At 36.7% G+C, this 22,100-nt stretch overlaps 1 protein-coding gene across 4 annotated transcripts in view; it reads right to left on the bottom strand.

Annotated features, from left to right (window-relative positions):
* Positions 1–16,456: 16,456 nt before the first annotated feature.
* The window catches only part of CYTIP (cytohesin 1 interacting protein), an 82,435-nt gene continuing 76,791 nt past the window's right edge, over positions 16,457–22,100 (bottom strand). For all 4 annotated transcript variants that reach the window (XM_059167288.1, XM_059167287.1, XM_059167285.1 and 1 more), the window contains one exon: positions 16,457–20,117. In XM_059167288.1, coding sequence (XP_059023271.1) covers positions 19,660–20,117 — 458 coding nt within the window. In that variant the 3' untranslated portion in view covers positions 16,457–19,659. The remainder of the gene's footprint in view (positions 20,118–22,100) is intronic.

Here is a 22,100-nt window from a genome sequence, read left to right as displayed (position 1 = left end):
CTTGGTAAGTCAACTTGGTCATGGCTAGATTTCTTGCTGATCTTCTTGAGGAGAGGCCTGTTGTAATGATTCTCAAGTGTCTTTGCCCAAGGCGGAATTGCACCGCCCTTACCAGGGGCCAGGCTAAGTAATCCACTTGGGTTTGCTTTCGGGAGCTTTTGTTCCCTGAACGCTTTCTACTTTCCATAGAGTTCGGAGGACGGGATTGAAAATGGTGGCCTCCCAATCTCCGGCCTGGAGGAGCCGAGAGCTCTGGGCCCTACTCCTCAGTGTGTCCTCAGAGAAAAGCATTAAGTCACTCCCCTCTCCCTGGCCTCAGGCTGCACTCCAAGCTCACCCAACTTGTGACCAAGTGTCTTTGTCTCTGGCACACAGAGTCTTCAAACCCCACAGATCCCAGAGCTCTTGCAGGGGAGTCCCCCAGGTCTTGTGGGGCTCCCGCTCACAGAGCATTGACCTGTGCCATGGATCACGATAAGGTAACCCTGAGTTGAGAGCTCACCCCTCAGCTCTGTCTCTGTAGCCAGCTTCCCTGCTCTAATACCTATGAGCTCTGTGACACTCAGACATCCTTTGATCCTTCTGTGACCCCACAGGACCTGAGACCACGCTGTTCCCATGTGGATTTCATCCCTGTTTAGCCTCTGGAGCAATGTCCCACAGTGGAGCAGACTTTTAAAAGTTATGATTTTGTGCTCCATTGCTCTGCCGCTTGCCAGAAGCCGGCCCCTACCCCCGTGGTCTATCTTCCCATTGCTTTGGATTCACTTCTCCACAGGTCCTACTTTTCATAAAGTGGTCAATTTTCTGTTTCTAGAATTGCTACTCTTCTTCTCTTTGATCCCCTGTTGGATTTGTAGGTGTTCGGAATGGTTTGATAAGCTATCTAGCTGATCTCCTGCTACCTGATGTCTCAGCCTGCTACTTCTCTGCCATCTTGACTCCTTCCCAATTTTTTTTTTAAGATTTTATTTTTTCAAGTAATCTCCCCCCAGTTCTGGGCTCAAATCCACAACCCCGAGACCAAGAGCTACATGCTCTACTGACTGAGCCAGCCAGGCAGCTCAAGAAGAAAGAGAATTCTTTTTCTTTTTTTTAATAGAATTTATTTATTCATTTGACAGACAGAGATCACAAGGAGGCAGAGAGGCAGGCAGAGGGGGGGGGGGGGGAACAGGCTCCCTGCTGAGCAGAGAGCCCAATGCGGGGCTCGATCCCAGGACCCCGGGATCATGACCTGAGCTGAAGACAGAGGCCTTAACCCACTGAGCCACCCAGGTGCCCCAAGAAAGAGAATTCTTGAATAGTCCTATAATTAGAGGAGAAAATAAAATAAAAATTTAAAGATTTTTCAGAAAAGTAAATAGACCCAGATGACTTTATAGTTGAGTACTACCAAGCTTTCAAGGAATAGATCATGCCAATCTTTTAGAAAATCCTCAGGGGTAGAGAAAAAGAGGGAACACTCCTTAATTCAGTCATTACACTAGCATTATCTTGATAGTCCCCAAGGCTATCTTTCTCCAACAAAAATGAATATGACTCAGAGAATAATTCATGGCAGATTCCAGGAAATTTAGGATAATCTTAAACCTCAGATGGGATGGGAAGGATGTGTGTGATTGAATATATGCAACATAGACAAGGAATAAGAAAATCAAGAATCACCAGCATGTGCAGGGATGATCACAGTGAACAAGGCCTTTTATTAAGATCCAATTAATATACTAATTAGAATAGAATCTTTAGAAAAGTAATTAGTAATTAGTAAAAAGTAAAAGTAAATTGAATTTTAAAGGGTTCTAGATATTAAGAACTTGATTCTTAGTTTTACAAAAATAAGTCAATGTACCAAAAGGAAAAGTAGACTTTGATTTATGAAGAAACACCAACATAAATAAAGAAAAATGAAGAAAAATAATGTCAATCCAGAGGGAAAAAAAGAAAAAAGACTTGGAGAACAGAATAATCAGATTTTTAAACTATAAAAAGTGGTAATTCAAGAAAAAGAGAAAATATAAACCAGAGCCAATAGACACAGAACAAAATAGGAGTAAACTATCAGTGAAGTGAAAAAGAAGATGAATTTTTTAGGTCAAAAGATCAATCTAAACAAGCTTAATACATATACACACACCACTCACACTCCTTAGTCTGATTCATAGGTAAAATTTTTCCAGGAAAGTTTTCCAAGAATAAATATCCAAGAATTCCAAGAATAAGTATTACAAAATATACTTTGTAGGAGGAAAAAAAAAAAAAAAAAGCTGGCTTTGATGAGAAAAGGAACAACAATTTTCATTACCATCCTGAGAAAGGGCTGCCATCCTAAAGCATTATCCCACTAACAGAGCATGTGAGAAAGCAAAGCAGAGACATTTTGATGTATCAAAGGTTCAGAAAACATGCATCTGGTGAAATTCAAAAATAAAGTTGCAGAACATTATAATTGGTAAAATTCAGTTTATGTGACTATATTTAAATGTTTTATGGTTTTTAGATATTAAAAACTGCAATTTAACATATAAATTATAAATATTTCTAAGTGCCATTTAATTTGTAAATGTCCAAAGGTCTTTAGTGAGGAAAACTTACTAAAACATTAACAACAATACTTCTGAGGATGTGAGTTGAAGTTAGCTGGAAACATTTTTAATTTGATTTAATAAAAGCATAAAAGTTATTTGGTTACTGCCAAGCAACTATATTCGTGGACATTCTCATTGGAGGATAGTTTGATAATCCATGCTTGACTCCTGGTAAGTAACACATGCTTGTTCTTTTCTTCTGACACCGCACAGGGGATTTTGCTCTTACAAACCTGATGTTTTGAATTCTTTTTTGTTTCCAAAATAAGCCCAAAGGGCACACATGTTTCTATTGCTTTCTAAATGACTGCCAAATCTTCATGTGTCCCATGTTTAGTGATGCATACACAACATTTAAAAAATTTTTTGCTTTTAAGGCAAAAATGCCAATAAATATCATTTGGATCATTTTGTGTATTAAAATTTTCCCTTAAAATAGCAACAATCAAAGCCTTTGAATTACACAAAGGTAAAGCATATGGATTTTTTTTATAATCCCGCAAAGGGTCAAGTCATCCTAAATACTGCAAACATGATTGATCACACACTAAATCCAAAGATTTGGCTAAAAGCAATGAACTCAGCATTGGTCTGACAACATACCGTTTCTAATTTCAGTGTATCTTTTTACAAGAGGCTGGTTCATCTGTCATCACCAATGACAGAGGAAGGGGGAGACCCTCATTTGTTATAACTGGCCTGCAAATTCTGAGACAGATTCTAAGTCTCTTGAGTATTCAAATATAATCCATTCAAAACCTTCTGATTAACAATAGGTTTGAGCACCTATCTGAGGCCCAGATGAGACTTCCAGTCAGCATTATTTGATCCCAAGTAAGATAGAGGTTTGAGGCACAAGAAACCAATATTTTCTACATGCATAGACAATGCTAGGTACTATGGTAAACATGAAAATGAATAAGTAAACAAATCTACCTTTTAAAAAGATGGCATTTTTAGGGGCATAAGAGCATGTATGGCTATATATTATACATTGTCATATATAACAAAGAAAAAAAATTAGTGCTTTTAGGAAAATGAAGTGTAAAGACCAAGGAAAGCTAAAGGATGGAGAACTCACATCAGGGAGGAGAAATCAAAGGGAAAATTGTAGGTGTGTGTATGGATGTGTGTATATGTGTGTATTTGCACATCTGTAAGGTGATGGGGAAGGTGGCATCTGAGGCCATTTGTAAACAATTTGCTGAATTTGAGAAAATTAGAAATGAAGAGAGGGGGACCAATAGACTATTGGAACAGCATCAATAAGACAACAATGTCAAGAAAGGTTGGGGTGAAAGGAGAGTATAAAATACCACATTTAACCCAAGAGAATTTGACATCCATTTCATCAATCTACAAAGTTTGCTAAAGTAGGTAATCATAGAAATCTCAAGATTTCACCTAAAATACACAAGTGTAGATTCATTCATTGGCTTACACCATGTTTTCTAAAATTCAGTCACCAACATTTTGACCTAAAACCAAGTCCTCTCCTTTGAGTATGGATTCACTAATTGAATGCCAACAGTATCATTCGCGTATAACGTATTATCCAGAATATCCAGCCCCAGTTTCTTTAAAGTGAGAGGAAAATTAAAAGACCCACATGAAACAATCTAAGTGCAGAATTTTGGATTTTTACTCCTTTCTCCTTATGTTTTATATTGTTCTGTCCAATTTCAGCAAAAATTTTTAAATGACAAGTACAGTTGGGAGCATAACCAAACTTTGGAAAGTGTACACCCCCTCAACAAGAGAAAGCAGAAATCATATGAACACACCAAGTGTGAATTAACATGGACGTAGAGAGCTTGTATTGGTCTGATGAGACACTTATGCAGAGATCTGTTTTAAAAGCCTCTACTTCACTCCAGATGCATGAGATGCATGTAGGGAAGCAGGGGAAAATAAAATTGTGATTATGTTGAAGGGGGCATTCTGATGTTTTGAGGTTTTGTGGTTAATCTGCTGGGCAGTGGAATATTCTACTTGGGAAACGACATGTGCTGCAGTTCACTTTAGCCTTGGAAAGATTAATCTAGCAATTGAGTAGGGTGAGCAGGAGTAGGCAGAGAATGGAGTAGGAGTGTGGATTGCATAAGGAGTTTCTTCAACAATCTAGATTTAGGTCAGAAATTGCAAACTGGTTTCCAGGAGGCTAAATACAGCTAACAAATATATTTTCTTTGGCTTACACCATGTTTTCTAAAATTCAGAACTGAGTTGTCAATGTTTAGAAACCATGTACAGCTAAGTTAAAAACAGAAAACCTGGAAAACAATTCAATGGAGCTGAGTAGCAACTGACCTTCTAGCCAGAAGCCCTGCTGTCCCCATCTGTCTCTGTTGTCCTGACACTGAGGCTGATTTGTCTTTTTCCTGCTCACACCACTCACTCATGTATTGTATTCACCCTAATCTTTGTAGTTACAGAAAAGTTTGTCCATTTGATATAATTGAAAAGATATCTAGGAGAGAGAAGGAGTCGTGGGGTCAGATAGTTAGATTAGAAGCAAGGAATTTGGGGTACCTGGACAGCTCAGTCAGTTAAGTGTCTGCCTTTGGCTCATGTCATGATCCCTGGGTCATGGGATCAATCCTTGCATTTGGCTCTCTGCTCAGTGGAAAGCCTGCTTCTCCTTCTCCCTCTGCACCTCTTCCTGCTTGTACTCTCTCTTTCTCTCTCTCTCTCTTTTGCTCACTCTCTCTCTCAAATTAAAAAAAAAAAAATCTTAAAAAAAAAAATAAGAGCAAGGAATTCTGGCCTAGGAAAATGACTGAGGAATACAAGTGATATTTCACACTATGACAGAAGATGAGAACCCCAAAGAAAAGAACAGAGAGAAGGAACAGCAGAGAGCAGAGGATACAACCTAAGGACTGACTCTATTTAGATCTCTGAAAGAGGAATTAGAAAAGGAATAATCAAGAAGGGAGGAGTACAGCATTTTGTAATGGAGAGAGTCTGATTGCAGACAGCAAATATTACTAAGAGATTGAGAAAGACCTAGATTAATTAAAAAAAATATCTTAACATTGTTCTTTAGAAGGCAATCAGTGACAAGAATGAGTGATGACATTGAGCTGGACAGAAACTAGATCACAAAGGATGAGCCAACAAGTAACAGGGTTAGAAGGGTGTGAAGACAGTTAAGATGGGTTATGTTAAAGAAGGAAGAAGATACAGTAACAGATTCAAGTGGAAATCAGCCAAGAGAGGATTCTCATATACAGATATATACATATACATGCCTTTATGTGTATTTGTATTTACATACATCTCTAGATTTACACACATATTTAAAACATATGAAATTATGACAGAATTCCCTAAGCCTAGGAGTGGAGACAAGTTATCTTCAACTATGATTTTGTTATTAAGGGAAGCTACTACAGTGGCTCTTTAATTACTAAATGTAACCTAATGTCCTAGATGTAAAGAAATAATAGGACTTTTTATCAGCTAACAACAGCTGTTCCTGATATGCAAAAGTTGGATAACGTTGTTGAGTCAAGAAATTGGGAAAGAAACACTGATTCCTTTCTTTAGGCTCTAAAATTAGTGATTTAAGAACTCTGATACATTAAGATTATCCTTAATGAGATCCACTCACAGGAAAATTATCCAAAGGTGATTTCACACAAGGAAAGGAGTAGTCTCAACAGATGGTCTTTGCTCAACACCAGAACCCTGGTAGGCTTTCAAAGAGGGTTGCTCCTGTATGAAAATTCAAGACCATAACTCCTTCAAATTCAGCCATTTTATCATGAAATAGGTCTTGAGGACAAAAGACTAAGCATACAAATTAAAGCTTAAAAGAACTGCCACCTTGGAAGCTCCAAGCTGAATTAAACACCAGATGACCTAAACTGGCCTCTTTCCAAAAAATCCCAAGATATTGAAGCCTTGGGATCAGAAACAATATTAGTGCCTTGAATTCTGGAAGGGAAGATGTCAGTAACAACATTTTGTGACACAAGAAGAAGCAACAGTAACTGAACCTGGGCTGCCTACTAACTTTTTACACTCTCCATTTCTCTTTTCAGGAAGTTTGGAAGCACGACCGACTAAGGCCCCAACATTCTCAGAGAATTTGGGGAAAAAGATGGAATAGGATCCATGAATGATAGTTTCCTTTTGCTAGGCTGAGAAAATTAGAGGCTCACAAAATGAATTACAATGTTAAGACATATGACCTTCTTTTTACTCTATGCTGGAAAAGCAGATTGAATTCAAACAAAGAAAAATGGCAAATATTTATAGGCCTATTGGAAGGAAACTGTGGGTAAGTAAAAAAATATGAAATGTGGGGGAAACATGGATTCACATCAATCAGTACATTTTTTCAGAAACAGGGGCAGAGGGAAAGGGAGACAGAAATCATAGGAAATAAAAGAATTGAGGGCTTTCCTTTCAGATGCCTTCCATTTCAGTGAAGGAGTCAGAATCACTCCTTGTTGAAAATTGAGGGGAAAATTGAGATTGGAAAGAGTAAAGGTTTCACACAACCATGTTGGGAAATCTAATAGGAAACTACTAGAGGGTAGTTGTGTTCTAAAGACATTTAATTTTTGACATTTTTCATAAATTTTTTATACTTTTTTCCTTTTTCACTCAGAGTCCAACACTTTATCAATAACAGAGCTGGCAGAGAATAATGAGCTTCTAGAGTAATGTTTCTCAAAGAATGGTTTCTTGGCTATCTGTGTTTAAAAAGAAGATTCCTAGACCCCACCCAGACCTATCTGATGGAATTTCTGGGCACTAATGTCTCAGAATCTGCATTTTACAAATTTACCAGGTGGTTCTTATGCAACAAGGCAGTACTTGTCTGAAGACTGTTGTTTTAGAACCACTCTTGGTTCATGTCTAGTCCAGCATGTCTTATGCGACTACTCACCCACATCCTGTTTTGAATCAGTGGCTGTCTATAGTTTTAAAACTAAAATAAACAGAGTCACACACTGTGGTGAGGAAATGACAGCTGTGTCTTCAAGCTAGTTAGGATCAGACTCCTACTCATTATCATCTTCTGCGTTTTACCTATTTATTTAATAAAAACCGAGTAGAGAGCCCGGACATGGACTTAAAATTCTATGGTCAAATAATCTTTGACAAAGCAGGAAAATATATCCAGTGGAAAAGAGACAATCTCTTCAATAAATGGTGCTGGGAAAATTGGACATGTATAAAAGAATGAAACTCAACCATTCTCTTACACCATACATAAAGATAAATTCAAAATGGATGAAAGACCTCGACTTGAGACAGGAATCCATCAAAATCCTAGAGGAGAACATAGGCAGTAACCTCTTCAACACTGATCATAGCAACTTCTTTCAAGACATGTCTCCAAAGGCAAAGAAAACAAAAGTGAAAATGAACTTTTGAGACTTCATCAAAATCAAAAGCTTCTGCACAGCAAAGGAAACAGTCAACAAAACAAAGAGGCAACCCATGGAATGGGAGATGATATTTGCAAATGACACTACAGACAAAGGGCTGATGTCCAAGATCTATAAAGAACTTCTCAAACTCAACACCCAAAAAACAGATAATCAGGTCAAAAAATGGGCAGAAGACATGAACAGATGCTTCTACAATGAAGGCATACAAATGGCTAACAGACACATGAAAAAATGTTCATCATCATTAGCCATCAGGGAAATTCAAATAAAAACACTTTTAAAAAATTGACTAGATATCATCTACTGATGGTCAAGAATGACAGTTATCATAATTAAGCATAATTATGTAATTTGATAGCATTAAACTGCATTGTCTAGTCAATTAGTTTATTGTTCTCCAATCTTTTTTTTTTTAAGATTTTATTTATTTATTTGACAGACAGAGATTACAAGTAGGCAGAGAGGCAGGCAGAGAGAACAGGGGAAGCAGGCTCCTAGCTGAGCAGAGAGCCCGATGTGGAATTTGATCCCAGGACTCTGGGACCATGACCTGAGTCGAAGGCAGAGGCTTTAACCCACTGAGCCACCCAGGCACTCCTTGTTCTCCACTCTTTAGTTGAGATAGTGATGAGGTTGAAAGATACAATATCTCGATTCTGAACATTTGAGGAAAAAGCAATTAGATAATTTCACTCTCCAAACAGCATAAATACCATTCATCTCATTTTCTTGCTGGCACTATAGGTTCATTAGCATTTGGAGATTTGGGTTATAAACAATTGTAGCAAGAATGGAAGACACTGTCTTCAAACATCCACGGAAAAGGGCAGTGGGTAATAGGCAGTATATTGTACTTTCATCACTTTGAGCATGGACATCAGTAAAGAATTTTTAATCCAGCCAGAATGTTCCCAAGTTATAACCACCAAACTGACACTATTGTAAAGTAAAGGGAAAGCTTACTTTAAATCCAGGTTATTTGCTTGGATGAAAAATTTTTTTTAATTTTTATTTTTTTATTAATATATATTGTATTATTAGCCCCAGGAGTAGGTCTGTGAATCCCCAGGTTTACACACTTCATAGCACATACCTCCCCCCCCCCACAATCCTCAGATTAAGTTTCTTATGGTTTGTCTCCCTCCAGATCACATCTTGTTTCATTTATTCTTTTCCTACTCCCCAAATTCCCCACATTACATCTCACTTCCTCATATCAGGGAGATCATATGATAATTGTCTTTTTCTGATTGACTTATTTCACTAAGCATAATACCCTCTAGTTCCATTGGATGAACAATTTTATAATTTCCCTTATCATATATCTGACTTGATGTCATAGTTTGAAGTTCTTTGCACTCCTTTCTTAACTGATTAATGTACAAAAATGATCACATTTATAACTTCAAACTGAGTTAGGTGGCCCTTGAAAAGACTCTTAAAATATATTATGTATCTTCTTTACTTTAGAATTTATCATACTCTAATATGTGTCTTCTGACACAACTCTAAGTATTGAAGTGAGAGACTTTCATTTTGAGTTTCTAACACTGTTCCCACTAATTGAAATTGGTCCATTGTTCATTGACTTCTTGACTGATTGAAGAAACAAAAGAAAATTGAACATAAACACTCTTCTAGTCAAAATTCTTGTCCCTTTAATAAATGTTTCTTTAGCTAAGGGCTACTGAATTATAAGAAGGAAAATTGTACATGCCACCAAAGGTGAATTAAGTTGTGCACCTACAAAAGTCTAGCAGACAGCCTCATGAAAGATGTCACAAAGTGGCATTCTTTATCATGGAGGATTTAGTTAGTAGCTGGTATCCTCACTGCTGGAGATTTAGAAACTTGATTCTGCCAGGATCGTTATTGTTCCTTGTCATCTGCCTTTTCTCTTTGGTAGTTTTAAAGATTTTCTCATTGACTTAAGTGCTCCATGGTTCCACTATAATGTGTGAGTGTGGGTTTATTTACCCTGTTCATCAAAATGCAGTCTTTCTCACTCCCATAATTCATGGTTTGTTTGTTTTTAATGGATTCTGTTAAATTTTCATCCATCAGCTTTTCAAATACAGCATCGCTCTCATTTCTCTGTTTCATTCAATGTATATTAGATGTTTACATTCTCTCTTTCTGTGGAGCCTGGGTGGCTCAGTGGGTTAAAGCCTCTGCCTTTGGCTCAGGTCATGATCCCAGGGTCCTGGGATCCAGCCCTGTATCAGGCTCTTTGCTCAGCAGGAAGCCTGCTTCCTCCTCTCTCTCTCTCTGCCTGCCTCTCTGCCTACTTGTGATCTCTGTCTGTCAAATAAATAAATAAAATCTTTTAAAAAAATAATTCTCTCTCTTTCCTATCTGTAATCTGTTTTTAATCCTTTTGCTCTTTTTATCTTTCACTCTTTACATTAAGGTAATTACCTAGATCTTTTAGTTAACAGATTGTCCGTATTTATGTTGTATGTGCAGCTCCTCCCATCCAGAGGACTTAATTTCAATGACAATGTTTTTAGAATAAAAATGTGTTTACATTTATTTAAATCTTACCAGTTAATCTTGATATTTTAAAAATTCCACTATGGGGGGCACCTGGGTGGCTCAGTGGGTTAAGCCGCTGCCTTCAGCTCAGGTCATGATCTCAGGGCCCTGGGATCAAGTCCCGCATCGGGCTCTCTGCTCAGCAGGGATCCTGCTTCCTCCTTCTTCCTTCTCTCTGCCTGCCTCTCTGCCTACTTGTGATCTCTCTCTGTCAAATAAATAAATAAATAAAATCTTTAAAAAAAAAAAAATTCCACTATGGTTTCTACTCCCTCCTTTTATTCTCTTTAATTAAATTCCATGTACTTTTTTTTTTTTAAAGATTTACTTATTTATTTTAGAGAAAGAATGAGCAGGTGTGTGTAGGTGAGCAGCACAGGGAGGGGCAGAGATCTCCAGCAGACTCCCCACTCAGTGTCGAGCCTGAGGTTGGGCTCATTACCACAACCCTAAGATCAAAACCTGAGCTGCAACCAACAGTCAGAAGCTCAACCACCTAAACCACCCTGTGCCACCCCCCACATACTTATTTTTAATAAAATTTATTATTTGAACAATTTTGGATTTACACAAAAATTCTGGAGATACTGCAGAGTTCCCATATACCCTGTATCCAGTTTCCCCTATAACTATCATCTTACGTTATTAAGGTACATTGGCTACAGTTAATGAATCAATATGGATACATTCTTACTAAATGAAGTCCATACTCTATTCAGAATTTCCTTTTACTTATTGTCCTTTTCTTGTTCCAGGGCGCCACACATGATAGCCCATTACATTTAGTCATCATGCACAGTTTGACTTGTCTTGGCTATGACAGCTTCTTAGACTTTAGTTGTTCTCTAAGACCTTGATCATGTTGAGAAGTATCAGTTCGCGTTTTGAAAAATGTATTTTTTTTTTAAGATTTTATTTATTCATTTAACAGAGATCACAATAGGCAGAGAGGCAGGCAGGATTGGGGGGAGCAGGCTCTCCGCCAAGGAGAGAGCCTGATGCCAGACCCAATCCCAGGACCCCAAGACCATGACCAGAGCCGAAGGCAGAGGCCCAACCCACTGAGCCACCAAGGCACCCCTGAAAAATGTCTTTTAACTGGGATTTGTCTGATGTTTTTCTTATTAGACTCAGGCTATGGATTTGAGGTAGAAGACCACAAATATGTAGCCCTTCTCACTACATCATATCTCAAGCATACATAAACTGTCACTTTTGATATTGATCTTGATCACCTGACTCTGTTTGTCTCATATCTCTGCTGTAGAGTTACTTTTCTTCTTCCCTTTCTATGCAGTACTCTTTGGAAGGAAGTGACCATGTTTAAGGAGTGAGCTGTTATGCTCTAGCTCCTTGAGAGTGGGATATCTTACATAAGTTCCTTGAAATTCTTCTGCATGGAAGATTTGTCTCTTCACTCTATTTATTATTTATTTTATCATAAATACTATGTAATAAATAAATATAGTAAATATTCATCTATTTATATCAATATGGACCCATCCATGAATATTTACTTTATATCCTTGGCTACAGTAGAAGAGGCTGCTTTTTTAATTAGTTTGTTGCACAGACTTCCAAATTTGGCCATTGATTGGAGTCTTATTCAATTGATTTCTCTCCCTTTGATATATCTCTCTTATTGTGAGGTTTTGTTTTATATTTTAAATACTTTAAATATTAATATTTAAAATAAAAATACTTAAATACTTCCTTAAATTCTGGCACTGTAAAATAATCCGGGTTCTTATATATTTCCTGCCCCAGTCCTAGAATCAATCATTTACCCAAGGAATCTTGGTTTCTTTTATTGGAAACAGTGTTAGATATCAAGATGTACTATGTGCTAGTTAACTGAACACAATTTAAAAAAAAAAAAGAAGGAACCAAGATCTTGATAGTAAGTTTGCTCATTCCTTCTATGTTTTTTCTGCTGACAGCAAATTAGTATGTATATTAACCCTTGTATATAACATATCTATAAATATTTTTCTATGTAACCATCTGTATCTATATTAAGCTAATATTGAGTCATATTGATGTCCCTATCTCTAATAACCCAATTCTGCATGGATCATCCTAGCCTCTTCCTTTACTTACCTGTAAACCACTGTTCCAACAGAAAATACCCTGGCTTCTATCATCAGTCAGTCATTTATCAGTTGTTCAATTCCAATATATATGCACAGCGGTATCGATGGTTAACAGCCACCTCCATGGGAAACAATATTCTTTACTGGATGAAAATGTTTATGTATGGTTTCTTTTGCCTTTAAGTTAGAGACTCAAATCATTTCCAAAGTCCTTCTATTATCTTAAGTAGGTTTTTTCATACATTAGTTGTACATTCAGAGTGTCTTGTCCCATTCTGCTTTCAATCCAGGCGTAAACAGTAGTTTTCTAACAGTTCTGAAGGCTGCTTCCAGATCTAGTACAAGATTAAGGTTCCATGGTGTTTGGTTTCTGAGGAGATCTCTCTTCTGGCTTGCAGATGGCTGCTTTGTCCTCAAATGGCCATTCCTACCTGCCCCCTGCATGGTTCTCTCACAGTTCTCCAGAACTGTGAGAAAATAAGTTTCTCTTATTTAATCTGCTCAGTGTGTAGTATTTTATCGCAGTAGACTAAGTAGACTTAAGCAACTCTATAAAACTCACCAGGGTTTCATCTATTCAACTTTCTCCATCCTACCCTATCCTACCCCCAGACCCCAGGAAACCACTGATTTATTTACTATTAAGTATGACCTCTTCCAGAATGTCATGTAAATGGAATCATATAATAATAAACCTTTCCAAATAGTTTCTTTAACTTACCAACATGCATTTAAGATTTATCATGTCTTTTCCTGTCTTGATAGATCATTTTTTTTAGACCTGATCATATTCCATTATGTGGACATACCACAGTTTATCCATTAACCTATTGGAGGATATGTCAGTTGCTTCCAATTTTGGGTGATTATGAATAAAGCTGCTACAAACATCTGTGTGTGGGTTTTTGTGTGAACATAAGTTTTCAATCAGTTGGGTTAATACCTAGGAGCACAATTGCTGAACCATATGGTAAAGCTATCTTCAGATCTTCAGCTTTGTTAAAAAAAAAAAAAAAAAAAAAGGAAGAAAGAAAGAAAAAATGCCAAACTCTCTTCCAAAGTAGCTATACTATTTTGCATTTCTACCAGCAATGCAAAAGCATTTCTGTTGCTCCACGTCCTTGCTAATGAATTGGCATTGTTAGTTTTTTGGATTTCAGTCATTCTAACAGCCATATAATGGTATCTCATTGTTGTTTTAATTTTCAAATCCCAAATGACAAATGATACTGTATTCTTTCAATGCATTTATTTGTCATCTATGTATTATCTTTGGAGATGTGTCTGTTCAGATGTTTGAACATGTTTTAATTTCATTGCTTGTGTTCTTAGTTTTGAATTTTAAAAGTTCTTTTTATATTTTGCACACAAGTCCTTTTTCAAATATGTTTTTTGCAAACATTTTCTCTCAGCCTATGTCTTTTCTTTTGGTTTTCCTTACAGTATCTTTCCCAAAGCAGAAGTTTTTTGATTCTAATAAAGTACAATATATCAACATTTTCTTTCATAAATCATCCTTTTATTGTACCTAAAATTCATCACAAAACCCAATATTTAATAACCAAACTGATTTTGATTTTCCCTATGTTATCTTGTAGAAGTTTTTTACTTTTATGTTTTATATAGAGGTCTATAATTTATGAAATGTATGAAATGTGTAAGGTCTTGCATATGGATGTCCAATTATTCAAGAGCCATTTGTTGAAAACTATTCTTTCTCCATTTAACTGCCTTTACTCCTTTGTCTAAGGTCAGTGGTTATATATGTATGGGTCAATTTCTGGGCACTCTATTCTGTTCTGCTGATCTATATGCTGTTCTTTTGCCAATACCATGCTGTTTTAATTATTGCAGATTTATAGAAAGTCTAGAAGTTGAGTATTGTAATTCCTCCAACTTTCTCCTCCTCCTCTTTTTCTTACTCCTCCTCATTTTCCTTCTTCTTCCTCACTTTGGCTATTCTGTCTTTTGCCTTTCCATATAAACTTTAGAACCAGTTTGTCAAGTCCTATGAAACAGTTTACTAGAATGTTGATTGGGATTCATTAAATCTATAGATTAAGTTAAGAAGAAGTCACATCTTAACACTATTAAGTCTTCTAATCCATGAACACAGAATATCTCTCTACTTATTTATATTTTCTTAGACAGAGTTTTTGAGTTTTTCACACACAAATACTATATGTATTTTGTCAGGTTTATATTTAAGTATTTCATTTAGGAGGTACTATTGGAAAGTTACTGTTTATTTTCAAACACCAGTTCTTTATTGCCTGTGTAGTAACTTGTATTCTGTGACCTTGCTATACTCACTTATTACTTCCAGGATTTTTTATTTGTTTATTATTCATCATTTTCCAGATAGACAATCGTGTCATCAGCAAACAAAAGTTTAGTTTCTTCCTTCTCACTTTGTATGCCTTTTGTTTCCTTTCCTTGAGTTAGTACACTGGCTAAAACTTTCAGCACCATGGGAAATAAAAGTGGTAAGAGGATATCCTGGGTTTGTACTCAATCTCAGGGGAAAAACAGCCAGTTTCTCACCATTATGATATTTACATATGTTCTTTATTGAATTGCATATGTTCTTTGCTTATGTTCTTTATTTGTCCTCTATTCCTAGGAAATATATGTCTATATTCTTTCAAACTTTATTTTCAAAGCTTTACTTTTTCTAGTTCTGATAATTCTGGTATTTGCATTACCTCCTGATTTTTGTTCATGGTTGATTATTTCCTTTTGTGCTTTGTAGTTTTGATTATGAGAATTTTGTTTTTCCATAGAATTCCTGTCCTGTGCTCATAAAGATGTACCCGTATAGAGGTGATAAATTTCATCATGCCAATCACTGATTCACTTAAATACACTCAAATTCCCTGAGAAGAATTTTAAGACAAGTAACTAGCTCACACTTTAATATTCTTTTAAAATTTCCTATCATTTCATGCACTTGAGGAACAAAGTCAGGAGATCAGAAACAGACCTACCTGGGTTCAGTTTCCTACTCAGCATTTTGGCTAGTTATACAATCTTGGCCAGGTTCTTTAATTTCAGAGATCTTACTACTTTTCTATTAAAAATTATAACAGTTTTATATTTGCTTTATATTTGCTCAAAGGAGTTTAGAAAAGACTAAATATATTAAGTTTGTAAGCTCCTTGAATTATGTTGTGAACAGATCCTAAGTTACCTCCTTGATCCCTACCTCTTCATGTTCACGTCTTGCATAATCCCTGCTCCTTGAGTGTGGTCAGATCCTATGACTTGTGTTTAACGAACATAACATGACATGGTTGGTAGGATGGTACTTATGTAAATATATTCTGCTATACGGCAAAGATGAGAAGATGTCACTCCTGTGGTTACATTGCATTATTTAAGACTATCTTGTCTGCAGTTTCTCTTTCCACTGCTAGCTTTTACTAAACAAGCTGCCATGAATCCGATGGCACAAAGAAATGATTCTGACAACCTGAGAGAGCTCCCTAGTGTATCATTCCCCAGTCAAGCCTCTAGGAGACCCTGAGCAGACTGAGCTAAAATTTGCCCAGACACATGATCCACAAAGAAACTTTGAGGTAATAAATGTGTTTTAAACCTCTAAGTATGTAGCAATTTGTTAAACATCAGAAAGTTAATACAAATGCAAACCCTCAATTAAGTAGGTCATGCCTTTTAAAAACCTCAAAGAGGTAAGTATGAAGACATTGTCCTAGATTTTTAAAAAATCTGCCTTGAAAACAATCATCTCATTTAAGGTAGGTAAGTAAAGAGATAGAGACTGAGAGATAGAGAGATGGGGCAAGGGACAGAAAGGGAGAGAAGAATGTTCTGACACTGAAAAATAGTATTCTTTATTTCAGGAAGGTATTGACATTTTTCACTGCCCATATTTCTGTAAGGAAATGTATTAAAAGTACCAATAATTTTGTGATCTGAAGGGTTCAATACAGTTTTTATGTATTATTTACTATGCTTAGATTATACACATCTATAAATACTTATACTATATGATCAACACACACAAACTGTGCCCGTTTGATTTCTTTAGTTCAAAGTTGATTTTTAACACTGTTTACATGCAACTAAGATATAAAAGTACTATAAAATGGAAAGTGATAAATTAAAGATCATTTTAAAAAATAGAGTACCAACCTGTTTGACATGGGGGGTGATGTGATGTTCCTTTAGCCACAGGACAGAGTAATTCTCAATATGTTTGATTCGAATTTAGTTTATCAATGCCATACTACAAAAATGCATTTTCATGACCAATTGTCAATTAATGAAATCCACCAATACCACATATTTAACAATTTCAGGTAAGCAAAACCCAAACACTTCACTTTTCAATTCTTTTCCCAGTAAGTTACATCAAAGTGAGTCATTGTGCACCAGAAGATTAGAGAAATGAAATCTTCTAAAGTCCCGCCAAGGTCAGATACTCTGAAAAGCTATGCTGTGAGAAATTTACCCACATTTCCACTAAAAAATAGCTAGTTTTCTTATAACTTGTGAACACACAAAGCATGACATACCCTTCCTTCCTGTACTTTGGTTAAAAACTGCTTTTCTTTTTTTTCCAGAACATCTCAAACTCTTGACTCTAGTTCTTCTTAGTTCTAGTTCTAGTTCTTTGCTCTGTCCCTTCCCTGAACCTTTTCGGGTTTGGTATTTACTGTAAGGAGGAAGAATTACACTATATTTAACACTTAAAACCATGAGGAAAGCAAATAACCCATAATCTGCTTTCCCAGATGACTTGTGCAAGTTCTCAAAACACTGATGTGTTGTGCAAGTATTTAAAGTCATCTTTCCCCAAATAAACAAGATTCTTTCTTTCCCCTGGATTTGGCAAAACAGGATTAACAAGATATGCTGCATTCATGGAAGCAGATCTTTAACATGATAATTCTAGTCTACAGTGGGAAACAAGCAGTATCAGTCCAACCACAACTTGGACTTGCAAGACTTTGTTGCAATACATAAATGTATTGTTAACCATGAAGTTATTAATGAGCCTTTATTTGAAAACTTGCTTGTGGAGGCCAAGAGAAAGAGTCATTCTAAAAGTCTGTTTGTTCTCTTATTTACCAAAGACAATCTTTATCCATGCAGTATCTACAATTGTATGCTCTAAGTATTCCATGAGGGGCAGGGGCTGGGAGGAAGTCCTGTGGAGATGACCACACAGAACCAGTAAAAGAGTAAACAGTATCTAGATAGACTGAGACTAGACCAGAGCCCAAAAGAACTGGCTTTCAATTTCAGTCCTGCCACTGGCCATGGGAACTTCTCTGAATTCCTCCTTCTTACCTGTATGGCTAACACCTGTCTAACAGAGTTGTTTCAGGGATCACATGGAAATCGTCTTTAACTTACTAGGTATTCAGTAAATTGTGGACAGCATTGTTATTTTTCCTGCAAAACAATGCACCCTGCTTTTCATATGAATGATTCCCTAGCTGAGCCCACTGGATAACTCAGAGTTCAAATAATTAATAGAAAGTAGGGTCTTTTTTTTTTTTTTTTAAGATTTTATTTATTTATTTAACAGAGAGATGGATCACAAGTAGGCAGAGAGGCAGGCAGAGAGAGGGGGGAAGCAGGCTTCCCACTGAGCAGAGAGCCCGATGTGGGGCTCGTTCCCAGGACCCTGAGCCAAAGGCAGAGGCTTACCCCACTGAGCCACCCAGGCGCCCCTAGAAAGTAGGTTCCAATTAGAAATCTTTTTATATTTTATTTAATATTCATTTCTTACCCTACAAGCTTCCTTACTTTCCCATTTCTTTCTTAAAATGACTCATTCTTTACTCAATTTATTTAAGTATGGCTACATTCAAAGTCACTTATCAAATGTCTCTATTTCTCCCAAACACACACACATACACACACACGCACACACACACACACACACAGCTTTAAATCAATAAGGACTATTTATTACATTGTTGGCATTATCTACTATAGAATATAGAGTAGTCATGAATATGGCCAGAATGTAGAGGAGTCACGAGCTGCTGTATCACCAGAACAGAGAAATCATGGACTTGAATGGGTCCTGAATAAAAATGTGATTGAAAGCCTGAAGTGATACCAACATAACCAATGGACAAAAGCGTGCCAAGGCAATAACTGTTTGGAATATATAATATAAGGTGAGGAATAATGTGAAAAAATCTACAGGAGGAAAATCCATTTCCTGGCTCTAATTTTTCAAACTACAGACATTTATTAAAAAAAAAAATACAAAGCTATATGCAGGATCTTGAGAATTCTAGACTCCCCATCAACGTTTAGGCAGAACAAAAATTAAATCGAGTAAGAATGACATTCTTACCCATTTTGTCTAGGCTGTCTATCTAAAAGCCCTTATCATAATCTGCTCAGCACCCATCTTAGACAACACGTTCCCATGGATCCCAAACCTTCATATTGAATCTTACACTTCCTGCTCTTTTTGTATCTTATACCTCCTGCTTTATTGTTGCTGTGGATGTGAAAAAAAGCTAATGATCCTCTGGTTTATGATCCTTCACAGATGTAAACAGAAACATTCAAAATGACCTATTGTTAAGCCTCCCTGGAGGCTACTGATCTTAAAGAAAGTTTTATGACCTACAATGAACGTATGGAAGGTAATCCAAATAATTATATATTCCTTCACTCTTTTATTTACACTTGACTCTGAAAAGTTCTCAATTTTCCACATAATCTAGAAAATAAATATTTACCCTTGCCTTCCCAGGCAACATTAGAATGAGCAGGAATGTCCATTAATTTGTTATATTTTCCAATTTATTACTCAATTCCCTTGCTTTCTGTTTATAACCTGAGATTTTCTGGTTAAAAAAAAAAGATTTAAGAAACAAAACTTATGGTACAAAAATTTAAATAAAGGTCACATCATCCTAGTATGGTGTTTCAGTTTTGCAATCCATCTGCAATTTTCCACCAGGCTGAGTGCATTTAGTCTAAACAAGTCTAAAGATATTTACGAAATAAGCTACTATGAAAGGTCAAGACAAGCCATCAAAAGCGACTCTCTTCCTCTTCCACTGCACGGTGAAGGCCAGGGATGAATTTTAAGAGTTGTTTCCGGACACTTCCCCTTCTGTTTTTCCGGGGCAGGGTCCCAAACATGTTTGAGAAGTTGCCCTCCCACAAGGGTGACATGGACCCACTGCTGGCAGAACTAAAACTTCGGTCCCTCCTGGAAACAGACCTCTTCAGGAAATCGTCCCCATCCTTGGGGACAAAGCACTCATCATCTGTGCTTGTCTGTCGACTGAAGCCTCCCTTGCTTGAATCCTCAGACACACACGTCTGGTAGCCGTCCTCGCTGTCCACTGTCATGGAGCTCAGACAGCTGCTCTCACTGGATAGTCGATTCCGATCCAGGAGGGTTGAGCCTGACCCCGGCAGCATTCCAAACAAAACCGACTCATCTATGTCCGTGTTTTCAAAACTTGGGCAGTTACCTGTGTCACCTAGAATGCAGAAAACAAAAGACTTCTGTGGAATGGATAGGAGAATCACTCCCTACCAGCAAATACACCAATATTTCTCTTGAAAGGGTGCAAGAAAGAGTAAAGGTGAAAAATATTTTTCACTGAGCTTCACCTGTATGAGTAAGTGACTCTTTATGAGGCCACTCGATGAACCTTAGAGTGGGGTTTCCCAAACCATTGTTCATGGACTAGCTTTCATGTAAAAGGGTTCCACAGTCACAGAATCAGTCATGCTGAATTAAATAAATGTAAATAGATTCTTCACATAAGAACAGTCATCTCCTCTGATAGTGTGCCAGTGTGACTTGTCAACCTCCAAAAGTATCATTTCTTAAATGGAAGTGATCCTGCAACCTTTCACAGAAATGGCATTCTAAAGACTGTACTGGGAAAAATATAAAAAATATAATATACTTAAGGGAATGCCATCTTATAAACTTCCTCCATTAAGTTCTTCTGATTTTCAGTTACTGAAATTTTTAAATAATTATATAATTATCATAACATCACTTGAAGTATATGGGAAACACAGTTATAAAACCTGCACCTGTATGCTGATTTATAGAGAACTCAAAGGTGTTTACAATAGAGAGCATATCTTCCAGTCTCAATATTCCATGTTTCTTCCTAGAATACTTTAATACTGAAATGCTCTGGAATGGTACAGTACCCAGAAAACAGCCCTGTCTTCAAATAAGTAACAATTTATCTATAGAAGTTGACTTTTACCTGCTTAGCTGAATTTTTTTTTTTTTTTTTTTTTTTTTTTTTTGTCCAATCAACCTTTCATAACCTGTATCTGGGCTCTCCAAACTCAAATTTTAATCACACCACCAACATCCTGTCCCTACCCCCACTTGCTTGGGCACTATCTGAGCTGGCTGGTTTGCTACTTAAAGGAAGTGGATTATTTGTTATACCACCCTGAGAACAACATAGTTAGAAGGTGACTCTACTTCAGGAAAAGTAATAGAACATTGCAAACTCAGAAATGGTTATACTTTGTGCTGATTATTTCTCTACTGTTGCTCTCCTTTGTCCTTGATTAGCAATACGAAAAGAGACTGATTTTCCACTTAATCTGCAAGGTTGAATACAGCCAGCTCTGCACTGACTAGCCAGAATGCTTTTCTTTTTTTACTAATAAAACCTACCTTACTTCAATGGGTAATGAGTTGATGAATTGCTTTTGATCAGAAAGCAATGGAGAATCTCAAGCCCTGTATATTTATTCTAGAAAAAGTAAACTACAGAAATCCTTCAATTTCTCAAAAAAAAAAAAAAAAAGTATACAACAATGGCTTTAATGAGGAGTCATTCCCCTTAATCTTGAACTAAAGACCTTCTCTATACAAGCTATTCCTATAGAACCCCAGGACTGCCTATACATTTTAGGCCAAACCCCATCGCCACTCCAGAATGTTCCAGAAGTGGGGGCAAAGTTTTCCCAAACACCCTCAAGTCTACAAAAATCCAGGAGTAGCTGGATTTTACACCTCTATCCTGCTAGGAAGTTTCAGATTCCCCCCAAAAATCTACTAAGAATTTTTTAGCATATTAATTTTAAAACATACCAAAGAGAAGTAACTTACATAGAAGTTTCATTTAAAAAACAAAATTTCTACACAAACCTCTAAGCCATACATTAGTGCCTAATTATGAATTAAATGTATCTTTTTTTTCCTGTAAATAAATTATTACTTGAAACAAACATTCTAGGTTATAAATAAAGACTTTAGCTCAGTGGTATCTTGAGAAGGTAGAACCTACATTTCACACCCACATAGCTAGTGGTTTCAGTGAATTATTTGTACAAAAAAGTTCATTCCTCAGGTAACACCAGTCACATAGCAAATGTCAGATCAACAAAATTTTATTTTATTTTTTTAAGCAGGCTCCATTCCCAGTATGAGCCTGATGCAGGGCTCCAGCTTATGACCCTGAGATCAAGACCAGAGCCGA

Source organism: Mustela lutreola, chromosome 3 (genome assembly GCF_030435805.1).
Source record: "Mustela lutreola isolate mMusLut2 chromosome 3, mMusLut2.pri, whole genome shotgun sequence".
NCBI lineage: Eukaryota > Metazoa > Chordata > Mammalia > Carnivora > Mustelidae > Mustela > Mustela lutreola.
Note: the sequence above shows the minus strand (reverse complement) of the source record. Positions and strands in the feature narration are given on the sequence as shown.